The following is a 22,895-nucleotide window of genomic DNA, read 5'->3' as shown; positions in this document are numbered from 1 at the left end:
ACGGCATTTCATTCCATTGCTATGCAGACGACACACAACTATCTCCCCCCGAAGCCCAAAAAACGATCAAATCTACTTAACCTTATCCACTGCCTCGAGGATATAAAGTGTTGGATGGCCCAGAACTTCCTCCAACTAAACGAGAGTAAGCCTGAGGTCATCCTTCTCGGCCCCTCGGACTCAATCAAAACGATAGCAGCAGCCTTGGAAGCCTTACTCCATTACTAAAACCTCACGTCAAAAACCTTGGCGTGATATTTGAATCGGCATTGAAATTTGACAAACAAGTCAATGCCGTGGTAAAAGCTAGCTTCCAGCTTCAGCCGATAGCTAAAATAAAACAATTCCTCCAGTTTGATGACCTCGAAAAGATCATCCACACATTTATCTCCTCCCACCTTGACTACTGCAACTCCCTTTACACTGGCATCAGCCAATCTTCCCTGTCCCGCCTGCAACTGGTCCAAAACGCCGCAGCGAGACTCCTGACGGGCACCCGAAAAAGGGACCAGATCACCCCGATTCTGGCCTCTCTCCACTGGCTCCCTGTGCAGTTCAGAATACATTTCAAGATCCTTCTTTATGTTTACAAAACCCTTAATGGGCTTGCCCCCACCTACATCAAAAGTCTGCTTACCCACCACATCACCTCCAGGTCCCTCAGATCAGCTGACTTGAGATTACTGAACATCCTAGGCGTAATCTCAGGGGCGTCCGTGCCTTTGCGGTTGCAGCTCCTAGATTGTGGAACAGCATCCCTCTTCCCATCAGAACTGCCCCCTCCATCGACTCTTAAGTCGAGACTTAAAACTCATCTTTACTCTCAAGCCTTTCTTGACGTCCCATGAGGGAGGGCTATATGTATGTACTTAATCTATGAACCAGTGTTGTATAACGTTAGTACCTCCACCAATGTTAAGCACTTTGGTCAACGAGAGTTGTTTTTTAAATGTGCTATAGAAATAAAAATGACTTGACTTGACCTCAATACTCGCCTGACCATTTCCTCCACAGATGCTGTCTGACCCGATGAGTTTCTCTGGCACTTTATTTTGCTCCTGCAGTGTGGTGTCTCTCTTTCTGCACTGAAAGCAGTGCTGGGTAGAACAACACAAATCTACATTTATGTAGTGCCAGCTCATTGAGATACTTGCAAAGAGCTAATCTTCCTTGTGTAACAAAGGCCCAGCAACAATTGAGGGCAAAATGGGGACAGAAAGCTCTGAAAACACTCAGCACATTGTGTAATTAGGATATTACTCATTTCTTGGAAGCGTTAACAACAATTCTCTTGCATGTTCTGCACCAATTGAGCGCTTCCAGCACTGTATTTTAAATTCCCTACATTTGCATACCATCTTCAGATCGGGCTGAACCACATTATTTCCATAACGGTGTATCTTTGCAAAGGTATTATCGATTTGGAGGGCACCAACTTTGCTTTACACTAATTTAAATTCTTTGAATTTTAGGTTATCTTTGAATCAGAAAACGGTTCAATGATTTGAAGAGATTTTGGATTTACCTTTCTGGTCCACTTAAAATTTTGCATACCTGTGAAAGATTATCCAAGCTTACAACTTGCTAGTTATTCTTCCAAGGTGCAGTGAGCAGTCTGTACACGGCACTCCAAAGATAGAGAAGTGTGTAATCATCAAAGGACAAAGCGATTTGGCCCTTCAACTTCTTGCAGAGAAATCCAACCAACTCATTATACATGTACAGCCGACTTAAAAATAACAACATATACCCAAATAAAGGCCACAGGTGAATCTCCACCTACCATTTTCATGAGTGCAACCTGGATTAACCCTCTGCTTGAAATGTCATTCCTTTCATCTCTCCCCTTCGTTCATTTGTTGATTAATTTACATCTGTGCCTGCTTATTGGCAGATCTGCTGCAAGGGGGGGGGGGGGGGGGGGTTAATAAATTACTTATTCTTTCTGAATTGGTCAAGATTTTGTACATCTCCTAACTGGAGAAAATACTAGGATCAAGAGTCTGTGCTTCCACAAGAAATTCCTCATTCTTGGATCTATTGCAATAACTCCAACCTTTCTCAACCTGCCTTAAAGCTTAAAGGTATATGCATGCACAATTAAAGATATGTTCCTACATTGTTTTAGAATTGGACCATTTAGTTTATTTCACTTTTATGTTTATGTCTCCTCACTTTTCCTGCCAAAATTACTGTTTACATTAAAAATTTAATGCAACTCTATTAAATTTAATCTACCATCCTAGTCCAGTAATTTTTTTTTTGTCCTCTTGAAATCTGCTCCTACCTTCTTTGATACTTGACACTTTTCTAAGTTGTCAGCTATCCAAAAATGTTGAAATATTATCTTATACAGTCTTTATCCAATCATTAATGTACAGGTCCTCCCTGGGTTAGGAATGCCTAAAGTATAAATACCACGTTCGAGTATTTGGGAGATCGGTGGGTTGAATTTCCCGTTGCCTCGGGACTGGAGGCATCTTCTGCAATTCACATTTGTCTCTCCTTGCTCACCTTGAGTTGCAGTAATTGGGGTCTGGGTCAGGCCAGGCAGAAGGAGCAGTTTGGCTGGCTGGTGGTTGCTCTTCCTGCTCTTTTGTCAATTGTTTTGGTGATCCTTTGCCGTCTTGCCACTCATCCTTGATGAGTTGAATTGACTTTATGCTGTTTTCAAATTCCACAATTGCAGCATTTCAAGGGAGAAAATGTGAATGTGGTTTTCAAAATAATGACTTTCATATAAAGAATGAAGAGTCGATAAAAATACATTCTCATTTGCTGAAAGACCGCATTGAGGCAGATGAAATGAGTAGAGACACATGGGGTGAGTAGAGACACATGCAACGGCGAGTTGGTTGAGAGGCCCCTTACGGTGCTGTATATTCTATCTCATGTAACTCAAATGTCAGATATAACAGACTGCAGCTGGAAAATAGACAGTTTCCAAATTCTGCAGAGTTTGGGCAGAGATGTGTGAATGAAATTGATTCCATATGTATGCTCAAAGAGATTATGAAAAAGATTAGTGGCTAATATAAAACCAAATCTAAGTCTTAAGTGTGCATTTTATGGGAAAAAAAAATATTTTGAGGATAGTGCTTGGCAATTTTATATTTTCCAATAAAGGGGATAGAGTTAAAGCAGAAAAAAAGTGAATGTCACACAAAAAATGTTGGCACATTTTAAAACGAAAAAGAGTCAGACATCCAAACGTTGAGACCGCATCAGCGCAGACAGAAGCAGAGAGTGAATGTTTCTGCACTATTGAAAGGTCATCAACCTGACCTGTTAATTATTTGTCTTGCCACGGATATGCTTAACCTGGTATTTCCAGCATTTGTTTATATTTCAGAATTATAGCTTCCAGAATATTTCATGTATCACCTCTGGAGAGGATGTAGCTTCAGCTGTGGCAGATGCTAGAGTGAGGGTAGCAGAGATTGTGACCACCATCTTTCAGTCCTGCCCATATATATGAATAGTACAAGAGGATTGCAAAAGTAACAGCATGTCTATTTACTTTTCTTGTTGCACATATGTGCAATGACAATAAAATATATTATTATTATTTGGGCAAAAGGTTAATGGGATAAACTTAGTAACCAAAGGACAGCAATTTAAAAGAGTCAGAGAGACTGCTGTCAGAAACAAAATTAATACTTGTTTGGGAAACGGATGAATAAGACGGTTAACATGGATTTACTGAACACTACTCATAACAAATCTGTATCTTTGTACAGAGTAAAGTTTAAAGTAATGAAATACATTTTGTCTAAATAGGTTTTCATTAGATTAACAGAATAAACATTCCAAAAGTGGCAGCAGAAGGCAACGTAGCAATGTGGTTCACCAGTTAAAGGAAAGACAGCAGTTACACAAATTAAAATTATTTTCAAATCCAGTTAATGTTTGCAGAAGATAAAAAACCTCAAGGCGTTAAATTAAGAATAGAATAATACCATTCATATGGAAGTGTTGGTAAACAAAGGGAAGTTATTGCACATGACAAAATACCATGATCTGCAATGTTACCTGAATGCATGCAATTCCTTTTCATTTAAGAAAAAGAGATTGGAGATGTACCTGTGTCAATCATTATTGATGTATACCTTTTTGAGCTTCATGCTAACAACGAATATCAGTACAATATATGTACATCCGTATCTGGCAATAAACTAAACTGAATCTGACTTGTAGCAAGCTAATTTTCATGACGAGGAAAGTCCTGGGATTATGTATCTACACCGTAACAGCTCAGTGTCACCATAGGTATGGTAGACCAAATGTTCCCCCTCTTATACAAATATATGAATCTGTTTTTATTCCAATTAGAAGGAATAGATTATTGAAATTAATCGTGAAAATAAATGTATAAATAAATAGGTCACAACAAGCAAACTTGGATTGTTAGATCCCCAATGAATTGATGTCAGTATTACAGACCAAAAAAATTCACACAAACTTAAAATAGTACATATTTTTAAATCTGACAATATATGCATGTAAACACTGGATATAGGATACATTTCAAACCAACATTCCCATTTAGTATTGATTTTATTAAAAGTGCCTTCAGTTTTGAGGTTCATTCAAAATTATAAAGTTTGATCAGTGATATTACTGTACAACACATTCATGAAGCACAGGATCACATATGCTAAAAGATAGCAGCTTGACAAATTTGAATTACCATAGTACCTTAGAGCAAAGCCCGATTTAAAATATTCAATGCAAGTCAACAAGCAATATTTTTGACTAACCTCCTTTTAGCTTTGAAATACCTAAAAATGTATACCTAGAGGTTTACATTCTGTATGTAACTTAGTTTGCAACGTCACCTTTCCCAAGTATATATATTTATTTGGCAGTAATTAATAAATGAGTTGGATTTTAATGCCCTCAAATGGAGGGGGAGAATTTGTTCACAAACTACATATGTACAATGTGTGTGTGCGCGCAACAGCGCAACTATTAATAGCATATATATATATTCCAAAATGAATGGCAGCAGTGATTATGAAGGTAACTTACTCAACATACTGTTCAGCAATTTTAGATCATAACTACCACTATCTTTTCAGACTATAGGGCGATGATATTGGTTAGGATATTTCTCACAACTCCGCTGGTCGCATCAACTATTTCTTGGCTCTCCTGCCTTGTATCATCATTCCTTTGTCATTTGCTCACTCCTAGTCTCCACCCTATAATCAACCTTCCCTTTTGTTATTTCCTGCCTTCCCCTACTTTCCTGCTCTTGCACTCACTTAAAGATATCTTTGGCATTTCCTGGTTCAGATGGAAGGTTACTGAATTGGAGGTATTAACTCTATCATCTCACAGAAACTATCTAGATTCTGTTAACAACAAATTTGATATACAATAGGAAAACTCATGATCAAATATTGTACATAAACAGATCAATATTTGGGATGCATTTTGCATCACAATATACACTTACAATCCCTGAATGTCTGCTGATTACAGCAACAATAATGGATGACAGTATCCATATAAATGTAATTTTACCGGATATAACCATTTCAAGTTAAAATGTAACTTACAGTATCTCTGATTCAATCAATGGTTTTATAGTAAATGTTGACAAATATCAAGGTATCCAGTGCAAATGTTCTTGTATTTAATTATACAATAAATCTGGTATAGTCTCTAGAGTAAATAGGACTTTTCTTTTGCCAAGCCAAGTTGACCATAGTTGAACAATGAGAGCACCCACTTTTGGTAGGGCAATTTGGAGTTCATTTTTTAGATATCACTGCATTAAATATAGTCTGTGTTTATGTGGCTGATCACCAGGAATAAAATATAGCAGAAATAAAAACCGAGTAAGAAGCTAAAGTGAAAACCATTTTCCCCCCTATCTATGTTCTATCAATTGTTTACACAGTTACACTTCTCATTGCCTGCTACAAGCTCCTTGACCATCTTCTCCAATGAAAAAAGGTGTTCATCAGTATCTTCAGGAACAAGACTTCGTAAGGAGTCAGCAAGTTTAAATAGATATTCTGTGTTCCTTCCACTTTGTCCAACGGCATTCAAAATTTGCAGAGCCATGTCTTCTAAGGGTGCTGGGCCCAGGTAATTGGGATTATCGCATGTTCCTATATATTGCATCACAGGAAAAGGACCAATTGAAGTATCCTTAGGATAAAATGTGACAGTAGTAGTCCTATAACCATTTTTTTCTCGTAAGTCAAGATATTTCTTTACTTCTTCCTCCTTTCCGTCTGGTAGTTTATACGCCACACCCCAAACAAGACCCTGGACATAAACAAATATGGTAATAATTATTTGTTGAAAATATTAATATATTTATTCGTAAATAATTTTCAATGCTTTATTGTTTTTTGCAATAGTTTATCGTTAGATAAAGGCCACATTAACATTCATAAACAGGTGAATGATTACCCTGGCATAATATGGAAAAGCAATGCTATAAATAAGAAATAAAATAGAAAATGCTGAAAAAAGGTAATCTGAAAAGTAATTAATGTTGAAGGTTAGTGACTTAATTGGATCAACCTGAAATGTCAATTATGTTTCTCTCTATGCTTCCTGAGTATATCCAGTATTTTCTGTTTTTAATGAATGGTACAGCCATCCATGTTGAAATTATCCACTGGATCAGAACCTGCTGCCCATAGGCAGCTGCTTGCACTCACACTGATTATAGATATGAACTGAACCCAATAACAACTCAGTCAGAAGTCATCCTGACCTTAAATGGCAAGATCCCAAGCACAAAAATGCAGGTGGAGCGGAACCAATGCCACTGACAGAAAATTCTGAAAAGCACAATGTTAGTTCCGCCAATGCCTCCCACATTTACATGACATTTAATAACAGTAAATACTTCCCAGTGCCACTGATGTTCAAAGGGTTTTGCAATCTTGTTTCATTAATCTTAGTTACGGTAGATACTCAATCATTTAATGAAGTATGATTAATGTGGAAAGTGATAATTTACACATGTATTTATCTCTGGCCATGTACCTGTTCCCCAAGAGTGTTTAATTGCCATCTACGGAAAGAATGACAAATGACATTCCATCACAGATACTGATCGCTCCATCGAAGAGATCTATAGTGCTGACTCAAAAAGACAGCCAATATCACCAAAGACCCACACCAGGGTGGCCACATCTAATTTTGCTCCTACCACAGGGAAGGAGCCTGAAATCGGTGACTACCAGGTTCAAGAATAGCTTCTTCCCAACAACCATAAAGTTCTTGAACACTACACCCTTACCTCAACAACTATGAATATTGGTTGTGCTGTCAACTTTTTTTTTTTGCACATTTATTACGGTGATTGATTTATTGAATTTTTAATATAATTATAAATTATCTGTCTGTACTGCATGTATGGGGCTGTTAAGATGCTGCAAGTAAGAATTTTATTGTTGGTACATATAACAATTAAACATTCTTGATGACCAAGAACTTGAAGTTATTGACTCACTCTACCACCAATGTACTGATGAAGCCAGGTTCATGCACCTCGTTACAAGGGAACAAGTTCAAGGATCTGACTAGCAGAACAGAAAAAGGCTCACTCGTCAGTTTAGTTACAAATCAGATTTATTGGCAAGAGAGAATAAAAACCAGACTTGGCTTGGTATGCGCGGGGTCTGTTTTACAGCAGCACATCTCTCTCTCTCTCTCTCTCTCTCTCTCTGCTCTCTCTCTCTCTGCCTCCATCCACGGCGCTGATCGCGACTCAGCCCATCGGTGAACCCCTCTCGTACATGAACTAACTTATGGCTTACTGGTACCTGTCTTTATACAGGTAAGAAATCAGCCGTTTAAGTAACTGCTGGCAAGTCCTGGCTAATAGTGCTGTTCCCAAATTCAAACTATAGCCAATGGCAGGGGATTGCTTCTGAGGCCCCTCCCTGCCCCTTTGGGAACAGAGTGCTATCAGCCTCAGACTGGCGCGCAAAGCAATACACACAGCGCTGCTGGTTTGGTGCGCAAAGGTTAAAACTGCTGTCAGCTTAGTGTCTGGGAATTTAAACAAAGCCGTCGGCTGCATCGCTATGGGGTTTGAATATAGTGCTACCGGCCACAGCGCTATGGGCTTTAAAAATAGCGCCTTGGCCACAGTGCTAATGGGTCACAGATTGGACAAAGTTCTCATATAACATTCCACCCTCGCACGGCCCGGTTTTACCTTCTCCCCAAAATCCACAAACCCGGCTCTCCCGGCAGACCCATTGTCTCTGCTTGTTCGTGCCCCACCGAACTCATCTCCACATACCTTGACTCCATACTATCCCCCTTGGTCAAATCACTTCCCACCTATGTTCTAGACACCTCAGACACTCTCCGCAGCCTCCGCGCATTCCACTCTCTAGGCCCTCACCCCCTCATCTTCACCATGGACGTCCAGTCACTCTACACCTCCATCCCCCACCAGGATGGCCCCAAAGCCCTCCGGTTCTTCCTCGACCAGAGGAGCAACCTATACCCAGCCACTGACACTCTCCTCCGCCTAGCGGAGTTGGTACTCACCCTCAACAACTTTACGTTTGACTCCTCCCATTTCCTCCAAACACAAGGCGTAGCTATGGGCACACGCATGGGCCCCAGCTACGCCTGCCTCTTTGTCGGGTACGTCGAACAATCCTTGTTCAATACGTACCAGGGCCCCATCCCCGACCTCTATCTCCGTTACATTGACGACTGCTTTGGGGCCACCTCCTGCAACCACACACAACTGACTGACTTCATCCACTTCACCACAAACTTCCATCCGTCACTCAAATACACCTGGACCATTTCCGACACTTTCCTACCATTCCTTGACCTCACCATCTCCATCGCAGGGGATAGACTTCTGACCGACATACACTACAAACCCACTGACTCACATGGCTATCTGGACTGCACGTCTTCCCACCCTGCCCCCTGTAAGGACTCCATCCCCTACTCCCAATTCCTCCGTCTACGCCGCATCTGCTCCCAGGATGAGACTTCCACACCAGGGCATCGGAAATGTCCTCGCTCTTCAGGGAACGGGGATTCCCCTCCTCCACCATAGATGAGGCTCGCACCAGGGTCTCTTCCATACCCCGCAACACTGCTCTCTCTCCCCATCCCTGCACTCACAACAAGGGCAGAGTCCCCCTAGTCCTCACCTTTCACCCCACCAGCCGGCAAATACAACAAATCATCCTCCGCAATTTTCGCCACCTCCAACGTGACCCCACCACTTGCCACATCTTCCCATCTCCCCCCATGTCTGCCTTCCACAAAGACCGCTCCCTCCGCAATTCCCTTGTCAATTCTTCCATTCCCTCCCGTACCACCCCCTCCCTGGGCACTTTCCGTTGCAACCGGAAGAAATGTGACACCTGTCCCTCTACCTCCCCCCTGGACTCCATTCAAGGACCCAAGCAGTCGTTCCAGGTACGACAAAGGATCACCTGTATCTCCTCCAACCTCATCTACTGCATCCGCTGCTCTAGATGCCAGCTGATTTACATCGCTGAGAGTAAGCGGAGGTTGGGCGATCCTTTCGCCGAACACCTCCGCTCAGTCTGCAAGAACCTACCTGAATTCCCGGTGGCTCAGCACTTCAACTCCCCCTCCCATTCCCAATCCGACCTCTCTGTCCTGGGTCTCCTCCATTGCCAGAGTGAGCAACACCGGAAATTGGAGGAACAGCACCTCATATTCCGCCTGGGTAGCCGGCGGGTATGAACATTGAATTCTCCCAATTTTGCTAACCCTTGCTGTCTCCTCCCCTTCCTTAACCCTCGAGCCGTCTCCTCCCACCCCCCCGCCCTCGGGCTCCTTCTCCCCCTCCCACCCATCAGTCTGAAGAAGGGTTTCGGCCCGAAACGTCACCTATTTCCTTCGCTCCATAGATGCTGCTGCACCAGCTGAGTTTCTCCATCATTTTTGTGTACCCACCCCTCGAACAGTCTGGTTATCGTCACATCCGGCCTGCAGGTGTTACCTCGTTACATCCGACCCACAGGCTGTAGTAAAGTCCATGCGGTCGTGATGCCAATCTGCACATACAACACAGTAATATAATTGCTAATAAGATTGTCCCGATGGTCAGTACCCAGTGCACTACTGTTTAAGGACAAAGAACATTTATTATCACATACACCAATTGGTGTAGTGAAATTTGACTTGCCATTGCAGCACACAAATAAAGATAAGACACAACATCAAAGAATTTAACAGTAAACATAAAAACATCCCCCCCACAATGGTTCCCACTGGGGGGGGGGGGGGGGGAAGGCATCAAAAGTCCAGTTCCGTCCCCGGTTCACCCATAGTCGGGCCTATTGAGGCCTCCGCAGTCGCCGCTATGGCAGTCCGATGCTTCAGGCCCTCTCTCCGGATGATGACGCTCTGGCTTCGGGTGAACACTCCTCAGCGGCTTGGAATGTCTGGAGTGGCCGTCTCCTCCCCAGAGACCGAGGCTCCCAAAGTCCACGGGCTGCGCTGGTCGGAGCTCTGACTCTGGCGACCTCGTCGTGAGATCCCAGGCTCCGCGGTGTTCAAAGCTCAGTGCTGCCCGCGGCTGAAGCTCCGCAGACCACAGCTCCGCGATGTTGGAGTCGGCGGTCCCAGTCCTACAGAGCCCATCGCACGGCGACCCGGGCAAGGCATCGCCCGCTCCATGATGGCGCCCCAGTGCTGTGCCGCCGCCGAAGCCCCGGCCGGTCCCGGCAGGAAACGCCGCTCCAGACGGCCGCGAGGAAGGGGCGAAAACACGGCTCGGAGAAAAGCCGCATCTCCGACCAGGTAGTGACTGAGAAAAATAGTTTCCCCCCCCCCCCCCACATAAAAAGACTAAAAGACCTCCAAAACAAACACTTTTAACTCACTAAAAATAAAAAAAGGGTGTAAAGATTAATAGCTGCTGGCAGGGCAGCCATACTCGACGGCGGCCCCTACGTAACTATGTAACTTGTCCACCAGCTTCCAAACATCCCGAAAGGCTACCATCCTCCCGGGATTGTAGTCGTGGTGCTGTTCTCCGACCCTTTAAATCTTCTCTACAACTTCCTGGATGTGGTCAGTGAGGTTGGTGATGTTCTCTTTTACCCCATTCAGACCAGTCACCGAATCTGTATGACCACGCATGGTACAAATTAACTTGTTTCGTTGGAGGTCCCAAACCTTAATGCCGTCATCAATACCACCAGAGATAATCTGATCACTTGTGTCATTAAATGTTGCTGCCAGTACTTGGTACATGTTTTGAAACGTATCGATTACAGCCTTCTTCCGAATGTCCCATAGCTTCACTGTTTCGTCTTTGATTCCTGTACAGACCAACTGTGGTCCACGGCCGGCTGGATAACATGAATTTACAAAAGATGTGTGATGTTTCACTGTCCCACACTGCTACAGCTGTTCCCGTTGATGCTGTCAAAAGCATGCTGGCATCTGTGTTATAAATCAATTCCATCACTGCTCCACTGTGACCTTTCAATGGAGCATAATTTTTGCAGTCATCATATACATTCCAAAACAATGTGTCAATCAAATTCTGCAGATGCCAGTGTTGATCCATTCGAGTGAAATTTACAACAATAAACTTCTCCCTCCTCACCCGTTAAAAGCATTAGAGGGGCTTGAAGTCTAGAGGTTCTTGGTCCCACCTGCTATGGATTCCCCTGCACTGAGGGCAGCAGGTTGTTGTGGGAGTACTTGACCTGCACCAACGCTATCTTGTTTGCTATTTCTTTTTACCAAACATTTCCTTTCTATTCGTCAGATCCTGCCGACTACGCCAATTGTTACAAAGGAACAGGTTCAAGGATCTGGCTAGTAGAACAGAAAAAGGCTCACTCATCTGTCTAGTTCCAAGTCAGATTTATTGGCAAGAGAAAACAAAAACAATACTTGTCTTGGTGTGCGCGGGGTCCGTTTTACAGCAGCACACCTCTCTCTGTCCCTCTCTGCCTCCGCCCGCGGTGCTGTCGCGACTCAGCCCGTCGGTGAACTCCTCACGTACATGAACTAACATGGCTTACTGGCAACTGGCAGATAAGAAATCAGCTGTTGAAATAACCGTTGGTAAGTCCTGGTCAATAGCACTGCAAACTATAACGAATGGCAGGGGACTGCATCCGAGCGAGGCCTCTCCACCCCCCTTTGAGAACAAAGCGCTATCAGCCAGACTGGCACTTAAAGCAATACACAGCGCTACAGACTTGGCGCGCAACTCAATACACAGCGCTCCAGAGACGGCGCACAAAGCAATACACACAACACATAATCCTCCGAAATTTCCGCCACCTCCAACGGGATCCCACTACTAGCTACATTTTCCTATCTCCACCTCGATCCGCCTTCCACAGAGACCATTCCTTCCGCAAATCCTTGGTTAAATCATCCCTTCCCATCCAAACCACCCCCTCCCTAGGTACCTTCCCCTGCAACCGCAGAAGGTGCAACACCCGTCGTTATACCTCCTCCCTTGACTCTGTCCAGGGACCCCAGCAGTCCTTTCAGGTTAGGCAGATGTTCACTTCCAACCTCATCGACTGAATCCATTGTTCAAGATGTGGACTCTTATACATTGGCGAGACCAAACGCAGACTGGGCGATCGTTTCGCGGAACACCTTCATTCAGCCCGCTTGAACCAATCTCCCGGTTGCTGGACACTTTAATTCTCCTTCCCATTCCCCCACAGACCTTTCTGTCTTTGGTCTCCTCCATTGTCAGAGTGAGGCTAAATGCAAATTGAAGGAACTGCAATGTAAACAAAGAGCTGTCAGCTGCAGCACTATGGGTTCTAATATATACCACTACCAGCCACAGCGCTATGGGTTCTAATATATACCGCTACTATGGGCCGCAGCGCGAGTATATACCGCTACCAGCCACAGCGCTATGGGTTCTAATATATACCGCTACTGGCCACAGCGCTATGGGTTCTAATATATACCGCTACCGGCCACAGCGCTATGGGTTGTTCGAGAATATAAAAGACCCTCAGATTTTCCCTTCCTGAAGTCGACAATCAACTCCTTGGCTTGCTAATGTTGACAGCAAGTTTGTTCTGGCAGATTATTAATCTCACTCCAATACTCCATTTTATCGTTACCCAATATTCATCCAACAACAGTGATATCGTTGGTGAATTTAAAGATAGCGGAGCCATATCTGGTTACTGTCAGGCGTATAGAGTGAATAGAGCAGGGGACTAAGCGTGCAGTCTTGAAGTGCTCCCTTGTTGGTGGTCTGTGAGGAAGTGGTGCCAATTTGTACAGATGATGAAATTGAGGATCTAATTGCATAGGGATGAGCAAAGACCCAGTTCCCGAGTTTGACAATAAGTTTAGAGAGGATAAAAGTATTGAATGTTGAGTTAAAGTTGATGAACAACAACCTGTCACATGTGTTCTTGCCCAAGTGTGGAGAACCAGGGAGATTGCATTTGCTTTCATTCTGTTGCTCAGGAGGTGAATTGGAGCGGGTCCTGATCCTTAAGGCAGGTATAGAGTCAGAGTCATAGAGTGATACAGTGTGGAAAGAGGCCCTTCAGCCTAACTTGCCCACAACAGCCAACATGCCCCAGCTGCACTAATCCCACCTGCCTGCGTTTGATCCATATCCCTCCAAACCTGTCCTATCTGTGTACCTGTCTAATTGTTTCTTAAATGTTGGAATAGTCCCAGCCTCAACTACCTCTGGCAGCTTGTTCCATACACCCGCCACCCTTAGTGTGAAAAAGTTACCCTTCAGATTCCCATTAAATCTTTTCCCCTTCACCTTAAACCCATGTCCTCTGGTCCTTGATTCACCTACTCTGGGCAAGAGACTCTGTGCACCTACCCAATCTGTGCCTCTTATGATTTTATACACCTCTAGAAGATCTCCGCTCATCCTCCTGTGCGCGAGGGAATAGAGTCCCAGCCTACTCAACCTCTCCCTATAGTTCAGACCCTCTAGTCCTGGCAATATCCTCGTAAATCTTCTCTATACCCTTTCCAGCTTGACAACATCTTTCTTATAACATGGTGCTCAGAAATGAACACAATACTCTAAATGCGGTCTCACCAACATCTTATACAACTGCAACATGACCTCCCAACTTCTACTCCATTCTCTGACTGATGAAGACCAATGTACAAAAATCCTTTTTGACCACCTTATCTACCCGCGACCCGACTTTCAAGGAACCATGCACCTGCACTCCTGGATCCCTTTGCTCTCCAACACTCCCCAGAGCCCTACCATTGGCCACAGAAGTCGGCTATGGGAACGGATCTGGTGGCTCCGATCGGGCCAGTTCCAGAGCCCCAGCCGCAAGGGGCAAATTCGGCCCATCGATCGGTGCTGAATTCCCGAAGAGGTCGAGGTCGGCCGCCTAAGCGCAACATTCCATGGGGGATTTCAAATGAGCTCTAGTGATTTTGGCTGGATTAAATGAGGCGCCGGACCATCAGTTGCTGGAAAATCGGTGGTGGATCTGTACCATATTTCGAACGGCACGCATCATCCTTATCCAATACACTCCTGATCCCGATTGATGGCTTTGTTTTGTATTCTCTCCAGGGAAGCTCTTGTACACTATATTCTAACAGCTTTGTTGAAATAAGAAACTGAAATGAGACAACCTTTCTCCTAAATGTTATAACAAAATAGATGTTATCGTGGCACAAGTACTCAATTAAATACAGAACATCTTAACTAAAGATGAAAACTAAAAACTGAACTTCCATCAAACATTAAGCGTGCATTTACAGATTGTTTTTCTCGCTCAGGCCTGAATAAACCCTGTTATGGCACTGAGCCACATGAAAACAAGGAATGATTTGACCCAAACTCATGACATTAAACCTCACCGTCTTAAGATGCTCCTTTCAACCCAACTTCCTGATCTAGCTTTTGCAGACCAAATATAAATACCACCTTGTGGTGAAATGAAAAATCTGTACAAATAACAGGGAACAGTTTACTACATTAAAGACAATGTAAAACTGCAAGTTGTTGAAACACTAATGTAACTTATGTTACGTTTTACTCAGTACACTGTGAACAATGTTCTCATGTGCAGCATTCTGGCAATCATCCCTTTATTGAAAAGGAGGCAGTTAAAAGGGAAATGTGCAATGAGCTTCAACTCTATTACAAAAGAACAATCACACCATTTGAAACTACTGTGTACTGCATCTATAGTTAGTGTTCAGCACCAGTCAGCACCATCTCATACTTGCTTAATAACACTACCTGACTCACTGAAACATAGGCTACATATTGTAAAGTTAGAAATGTTCTGAAATGGCTATGCACACGAGTAGAAAAATATTTGTACCAAGAAAAGAGATGTTATAATCATCAATAGGCCACTTTGATTTGAAATAGCAACTTTACAGTGGTGGTTTTCTACATAGCATGGTATTTTAGTATGCTATAGGTTTAATGTGTTGATTTATATACCTAGAATTTATATTTAAAACTATTATAACATTAAATAATACAGGTTCTGGCAGTGCACGTTAAACAAGCAGTACCCTCTAACATGATCAGCTTTTTCAACATGTAATCATTCACATTTTGGATGTATTTAAACTAGGAATACTCCGACGAAAAATCTTAAACTCTATTGCTCTACAAAGAAAATCAGATACTTGGAAAACACATGTACTAAAAAACTTAGTGACCCGTTATTGTTACTACATATACATTTAAATTCATTTATGTCAAAGGACTGATTAACAATTATGCATTGTTCATTTACCTCAGGATCTTCAACAAGTGTGACAACTCTTCCAGGCTGCAGGGATGGAATGAGAAATACACAAAAATAAAACCACGTGTTTGTGCATAATTTAATTGGAAAACCAAATGTGGCCTCAATTTAAAAGACCTCAAATAAGATTTATTTCTTGCTTTAAATGAAACTGTTCTAATAAGACTGATACGGGTAATAAAACTAAACGATTCGTCTCTTGTTATCCCAAAGCCTTTCCACAATCTACAAGACCCATGCAAGAATTTACTCGAGCAAATGCAGTTACAACAAAAGCACAACATTATTTTACTTGATTAGCAATTCCATCATCACCTTAAACATTCATTATCACCATTAACACCATGCACATTGCCATTGTGCATCATGTACAATCTTGCATTGTGGCACATGAAAAGGTTCCTTCAACAGGATCTCCGATAAGTGTCATTTTTCATTACTTAGAGGGGCAGCAGAGGCAAGCTCCCCTCTACATTACCCATCCTGTGCCTATAAATGCATGCTATCGCCATTTCATAAATATCAGTGTCAAAATCCTAGAACTTTTGATCTCAGTGCATTCGACACAAGAACTCCAGATGTTCATTGCCACCTTAAGAACTATTTGTGGAAAATAAATATGGGCATTAAAATAAATCAAGCAATTATAAAAGTCACTATTTTCAATAGCCAAAATCAATCTTGGTGGTCAATATTTTTCACATACAGAATCTTAATTTATTGCAAATATTGGCTCTGGAAAAAAAAGTGAAAGGTGGAGTCAGGCTGTCTTTAAGAAAAAAAAAGGTTTGTCAAGATTAACATACAATTTGAGTGGAGAACTGCCAACGCAAACCATCCAATCAGCTCCAGGTTTACCCAAGGCTGTGAAGCCTGGAGCAGAATCCAAACAAGTTGTGGATAAATATTACTTCAGAAAACTGTTTATAATCTCTTGTTAAGAGTGAAGGGCAACGCAGGTACACGTAAGGAAGCTTGGATGACAAGGGAAATTGGGGCTCTTATCAAGAAGGAGGAAGAATAAGGCAGGTATAGTCTGCTCGGATCGATTATATTCTTGGAGGATTTTTAGGAACTTGCTAAAAGAGGAAATTAGGAGGGCAAAAAGAGGACAGGAGGTGGCTCTGGAAGATAATATTAAGGATAATCCCAAGTGATTTTATGTGTATTAAGGGGAAAAAAGGGTAACCAGAGAGAGAATGGGTCCCCCCAAGAATCAAAGCGGTCAACTCTGTGTGGAGTCACAAGAGTGGGAAAGCTCCCGAATGAGTGCTTGTCCTCTGCTTTAACTGGGGGAGAAAGACATGAGAACTGGGATACCAAGGGCAGTCAATGGAAGTGCCTTGCAGGCAGTTGGTATTATGATCAAGGAGGTGCTGAAGTTCCTAACATGTATGAAGGTAGACAAATCTCCTGATCCAAAACATCACCTATCCTTTTTCTCCAGAGATGTTGCCTGACCCGCTGAGTTGCTCCAGCACTTTATATCTGTCTTTGGTATAAACCAGCATCTATAGTTCTTGATTACAAAAAGAAACTACTTTTGGCTTAAGTGGGCATGATCTCTGAAGAACATAAGCAGGAGCAGACCAACTAGCCAATTGAACCTGGCCTGCTATTCAATAAGAACGTTGTTATCTGATACCTACCGCTCTCCTGTTCTTTTTCCATATCCATTGATTCCATTGTCATTCAACCATGTGTTCATTTCTACTTTGCATATATTCATTGCCTTGGCCTCTACAACTATCTGGGGTCGAGATTTCCATATAGAACCATGGGAGATTGCAGATGCTGCAATCTGGAGCAAAAAGCAAACTGCAGGAGTCTTGATGCCAAATTCCAAGCCAAACATCTTATCCCTTTGCTTCCACAGATGCTGCCTGACCCACTGAGTTGTTCCTGCACTTTGTTCTTTTGCTAGAAAATTCCAAAGACAATCTTCTGGACAGGAGAAATTCTTAAATGGTGCTTTGAGGCTATGCTCCTTAGTTCTAGATGCGCTACAACACAAGAGGGGTTCTTAACGGGTTGGACAGGCTAGATGCAGGAAGATTGTTCCCGATGTTGGAAGTCCAGGACAAGGGGTCACAGCTTAAGGATAAGGGGGAAATCCTTTAAAACCGAGATGAGAAGAACGTTTTTCACACAGGGAGTGGTGGAACTCTCTGCCACAGAGGGTAGTTGAGGCCAGTTCATTGGCTATATTTAAGAGGGAGTTAGATGTGGCCCTTGTGGCTAAGGGGATCAGGGGGTATGGAGAGAAGGCAGGTACGGGATACTGAGTTGGATGATCAGCCATGATCATATTGAATGGCGGTGCAGGCTCGAAGGGCCGAATGGCCTACTCCTGCACCTAATTTCTATGTTTCTAAGAGAATCTCTTTAGCACACACCCTTTTCAATTTCTTCCAAATGTTTCCATAGGACCACTTATTTCTCTAAATTCTAAACAACGTAGACCCAACTTGATCAATTTCCTTTCAAATGTGAATACCTTCAATCAGTGGGTGAGAGCAAAACAGGGATTTCTCCGTCATAGGATAGGAATGGAAGTAGGTATCTATAGCATTCTATGCAGTGTTAGTCATTTCGCTTGCATTAGGCCTTTTCCAATTATATATTTTTAAAAGCTGCCCATTATTTTAATACAATTTAGCCTGCTAGTCTTTGAATTAAATGTACCTGGGTCAAAGAGTCTATGAATACACTGATTTTGATCTTGCCAGATTATGAAATTCTACTGTAGATTGCTCCTTGCACTTCTCGTCACAAATTTAAACTATGAGCACAGCTGGCAAAGTGTTCTCCTGTGATGTACAAGTCAATCTGGTCCTCCTTATTCCCCTAAAGTAATCCAACAATTCCCCTTTTCTCATTGGGGCAGCAACATATTGACAAAGAATGATCTCTTGAGCACACTTCTTGAATTTGTTATGCACTTTGACTTTTATCCAAATATCATTCCAATCACAAATAGCAGATGAAGTTCCACACTGACACCACACTATAGTTTCTGCACCTGTCTACAAATTAGCAACTGATAAACGCCTTGAACATCTTCACACTTTTTTTTAAGTAGCCAATATAGATTAATGGTAGCCTTATTATTTCTCAAATCCTAATCTGATGGATTCTGTTAATCTTGTTCATTCCAGCACCATGGTCAGATATATCCGAAGACACTAGGGAAGCTAGAGAGAAAATTGCAGGTGCCCTTGCTGAGATTTACGAGTCACCACTAAATACGAGTGAGGTGTCAGAAGACTGGAGGGTGGCAAATGTTGTACCCCTATTCAAGAAGGGCTGCAGGGAAATTGCAGGGAACTATATGCGCTTAACATCTGTAGTTGGAAAGTTACTAGAGAATATTCTGAAGGATAGGATATACAGGCATTTAGACGGACAAGAGATGATTAGGGATAGTTAGCATGGTTTTGTATAAAGGGTGTTGTGTCTCACAAATCTGATTGAGATTTCTGAAGACGAGACTAAAAAGATCATTGAAGGCAGAGCTGTAGTTGTAGATGTTGCATAGATGGACTTACGCAAAGCATTCCACAAGGTTCCGCATGGTTGACTGCTCTGAAAGGTTAGATTCCATGGGATCCAAGGAGAGATAGCTGAATGGATAGAAAATTGGTTTCATGGAAGGAAGCAGAGGGTGATGGTGGAAGGTTGCTTCTCGGATTGGAGGCCTGAGACTAGTGGCTAGTGTACATTGCTGTTTGTCATCTATATCAATAATTTGGATGAGAACGTACAAGGCATAATTAGCAAGTTCGCAGATGCCACTGAAATGGGTGGTATTGTAGACAGTGAAGATGGTTGTCAAAAATTGCAGCAGGATCTTGATCTGTTGGGCAGTTGGGCTGAGGAATAGTTGATGGAATTTAATACAGAGAAATGTGAGGTGTTACATTTTGGAAAGTCCACAAGGCCTGGACTTGCACAGCGAATGGTAGGGCACTGTGGACAGTTGTAGAGCAGAGGGATCTTGGTGTGCAGGTACATAGTTCCTTGAAAATGTCACCACTGGTAGATAAGGTGGTCAAAAAGGCATTCAGCACATTGACTTTCATCACTCTGTATTGTGCATAGAAATTGGGAAGTCATGTTACAGTTGTACAAGACATTGGTGAAGTGAGGCCACATTTAAAGTATTCTGTTCAGGTTTGTTCACCATATAAAGACGTTGTCCAGAAGGAAAGGGTGCAGAGAAGATTTATGAAGATTTGCCAGGACTCAAGGGCCTGAGCTATATGGAGAGGTTGAGCAGGCTTGGAGCGCAAGAGGAAGAGGGGTGATCTTATCGAGGCATACAAGATTCTGAGAGGAATAGATCGGGTAAATGCCCATAGTCTTTTGCCCAAAGCTGGGGAAATCAAGAATCAGAGGACATAGGTTTAAGGTGAGGATGGAAAGATTTAATAAGACAGTAGACAATAGGTGCAGGAGTAGGCCATTCGGCCCTTCGAGCCAGCACGCCATTCAATGTGATCATGGCTGATCATCCCCAATCAGTACCCGTTCCTGCCTTCTCCCCATATCCCCTGACTCTGCGATCTTCAAGAGCCCTATCTAGCTCTCTCTTGAAAGTATCCAGAGAGCCCGCCTCCACTGCCCTCTGAGGCAGAAAATTCCAGACTCACCACTCTCTGTGAGAAAAAAATGTTTCCTCGTCTCCGTTCTAATTGTCTTACTCCTTATTCTTAAATTGTGGCCCCGGGTTCTAGACTCCCCCAACATCGGGAACACCTACCTACGTTTCCTACCTCTAGCGTGTCCAAACCCTTAACAATCTTATATGTTTCTATGAGATTTCCTCTCATCCTTCTAAACTCCAGAGTGTACAAGCCCAGCTGCTCCATTCTCTCAGCATATGACAGTCCCGCCATCCCGGGAATTAACCGGGAAGAAACTGTGGGGTAACTTTTTTTTTACAAAGGGTGGTGGATATGAGGAACAAGCTGCTGGGGGAGGTAATTGAGGCAGGTACTATCATATCGCTTAAGGGACATTTGGATGGGTACATGGATAGGAAGGATAGGTTCAGAAGGCCAAGCATAGACAGGTGGGACTAGTGTAGATGGGGCATGTTGGTCAGCACGTTGGTCCGAAGGGCCCGTTTCCATGCTACATGACTCTATGGCCATCTAAATCAGCCCTGGAAACATATCCCCACCGTTCTTTCCTTTTCTCCTTTGCCAGAACATTTGCATCCATTAATTTTTAAGTGTCCAGTCACACCTTTTAAGCCACGTCTCAATCACTGTAACTACGTCACTTTTTTTCCTCTTGGCATCTGATGCCACAGTTCAATGTTATTTACCGGATTTTAAAGCTTAGATACCGGGACTCCGATCCTGCTCCCATGTAAAATGTCATGCTTCAGCACATTCACATCCCCCCCACACACACACACTGCACCTCTCCCCTCTCCAGATACCCCCGGGCGCCTCTACCATCTCTGCAAATCAGCCCCCTCCTCCCCCGACCCCCTCCCGCACCATCTGCCTCCCCACACACTCCCTCCTGCATCTACCTGCCTCCACACCCCACCCCATTGGTCACCACCCTTCTCAACAACAGCTCCCCTCAGCCCACCTACTGCCACCCACCCTTCTTCACACCACCCCAGAGCCCCCTCTTCTCAACCTACCTCCTGGCGCCTCTTATTCAACCCTCCCTCCGCAACTTTCCCCAGTCCGTACCCCTACCGGCGCCTGCTCCTTTTATACCATAGCTATTATATGCCTCCACCCCTCTGCTTGCCCTCCCCGAACCTGCCCTACACCCCCCCCCCCCCACCCACAAACATCTCCTGCTTACAACGACCCCTCTGCAACCCACCCCAGCACCTCTCCCATCCGGCGCCTCCACATACCTTACCCCCCCACCCATCGCCTGTCCGCCTTCACACCGCATAGCGCCTGCTCCTCCCCCCACCCCCAATATATCTCTAGTCCGTAACACCCAGACCCTCCACCTGGTCCTCGCCTACCCCCCCCCCCGTCCCTTTCCCCACCCCCCCCCTTTCCACCACCCCCCCCTCCTCTCTCCATCATCCCCTCCCCATACACCCCTTCACCTCCTCCCCATCCCCCACACACCCCCCCTCTCCACATCCCCCTCCTCCCCGACACTCTCTCCACAGCACCCAGGGTCCAGCCCTGTCCACCCCGCTTCCCCCCGGCGTCTGCCGCTGTGTGTCTCGGTGCCGCTGTGTGTGCCGGTGCCGCTGCTGTGTGTGTCGGTGCCGGTGCCGCTGCTGTGTGTGTGTTGGTGTTGGTGTTGGTGCCGGTGTGTGTGTTGGTGCCGGGTGTGTGTTGGTGCCGGTGTGTGTGTTGGTGCCGGTGTGTGTGTCGGTGTCGCTGTGTGTGTCGGTGCCGGTGTCTGTGCCGGTGCCGGTGTCGGTGTCGGTGCCGGTGCCGGTGCCGCTGTCGGTGTCGGTGTCGGTGCCGGTGTCGGTGTCGGTGTCGGTGCCGGTGCCGGTGTCGCTGTGTGTGCCGGTGTCGGTGCCGGTGTCGTTGCCGGTGCCGCTGTGTGTGTCGGTGTCGTTGTGTGTGTCGTTGTGTGTGTCGGTGTCGGTGTCGTTGCCGGTGCCGGTGCCGGTGTGTGTGTCGCTGTGTGTGTCGGTGCCGGTGCCGGTGCCGCTGTGTGTGTCGGTGTGGGTGTCGGTGCCGGTGTCGGTGCCGGTGTTGGTGCCGGTGCCGGCGTGTGTGTCGGTGCCGGTGTCGGTATCGCTGTGTGTGTTGGTGTCGGTGCCACTGTGTGTCTCGGTGTCGGTGCCGGTGCCGGTGTCGCTCACTCACTCACCCACCTTGCCCGGCATGCCCCGATGGTCGGTGCTGCCCTGCCAGAAGCGGCGGTTGTAGCCCCGAATGTACCCCACTAACTTCTCCTGGTACGGGAAGTCTACTTTCCAGATCAGCGAGCCGTACCCGAATATCCACATGGCGACTCGGCCGCTGCCAGTTGGGGCGCGGCGGACAATTTGATTTTAACTGTAAACCAACGAACAATCTGGGCGCCCCGCGATTACCCTCGGCACCCGCCGCAACTGCGCAGGCGCGCACCCGGCTGCGCGCACGGCAGCATGGGAGACTGAGTTGGAGCGGCCGCTTGTCCGCTCAGCGT

The 22,895-nt window shown here is 44.6% G+C and overlaps 1 protein-coding gene and 1 pseudogene across 3 annotated transcripts; both read right to left on the bottom strand.

Annotated features, from left to right (window-relative positions):
• Positions 1–4,761: 4,761 nt before the first annotated feature.
• Positions 4,762–22,859, bottom strand: chac2 (ChaC, cation transport regulator homolog 2 (E. coli)). 3 transcript variants are annotated; one of them, XM_055639827.1, is made up of 4 exons: positions 22,700–22,855; positions 15,744–15,779; positions 14,478–14,586; positions 4,762–6,282 (listed from the first exon to the last, which is right to left on the bottom strand). In XM_055639827.1, the coding sequence occupies exons 3-4, from the start codon at positions 14,499–14,501 to the stop codon at positions 5,893–5,895; spliced, it is 414 nt and encodes a 137-aa protein (XP_055495802.1). In that variant the 5' UTR covers positions 14,502–14,586; positions 15,744–15,779; positions 22,700–22,855; the 3' UTR covers positions 4,762–5,892. The 3 variants fall into 3 exon arrangements, with proteins under 3 accessions (XP_055495802.1, XP_055495800.1, XP_055495801.1); XM_055639825.1 differs by lacking the exon at positions 14,478–14,586 and having other exon boundaries at positions 22,579–22,855; XM_055639826.1 differs by lacking the exons at positions 14,478–14,586; positions 15,744–15,779 and having other exon boundaries at positions 22,579–22,859.
• On the bottom strand, positions 10,727–12,840 carry LOC129699763 (U5 small nuclear ribonucleoprotein 40 kDa protein-like; annotated as a pseudogene).
• Positions 22,860–22,895: the final 36 nt, after the last annotated feature.

Source organism: Leucoraja erinacea, chromosome 8, assembly GCF_028641065.1.
Source record: "Leucoraja erinacea ecotype New England chromosome 8, Leri_hhj_1, whole genome shotgun sequence".
NCBI lineage: Eukaryota > Metazoa > Chordata > Chondrichthyes > Rajiformes > Rajidae > Leucoraja > Leucoraja erinaceus.
Note: the sequence above shows the minus strand (reverse complement) of the source record. Positions and strands in the feature narration are given on the sequence as shown.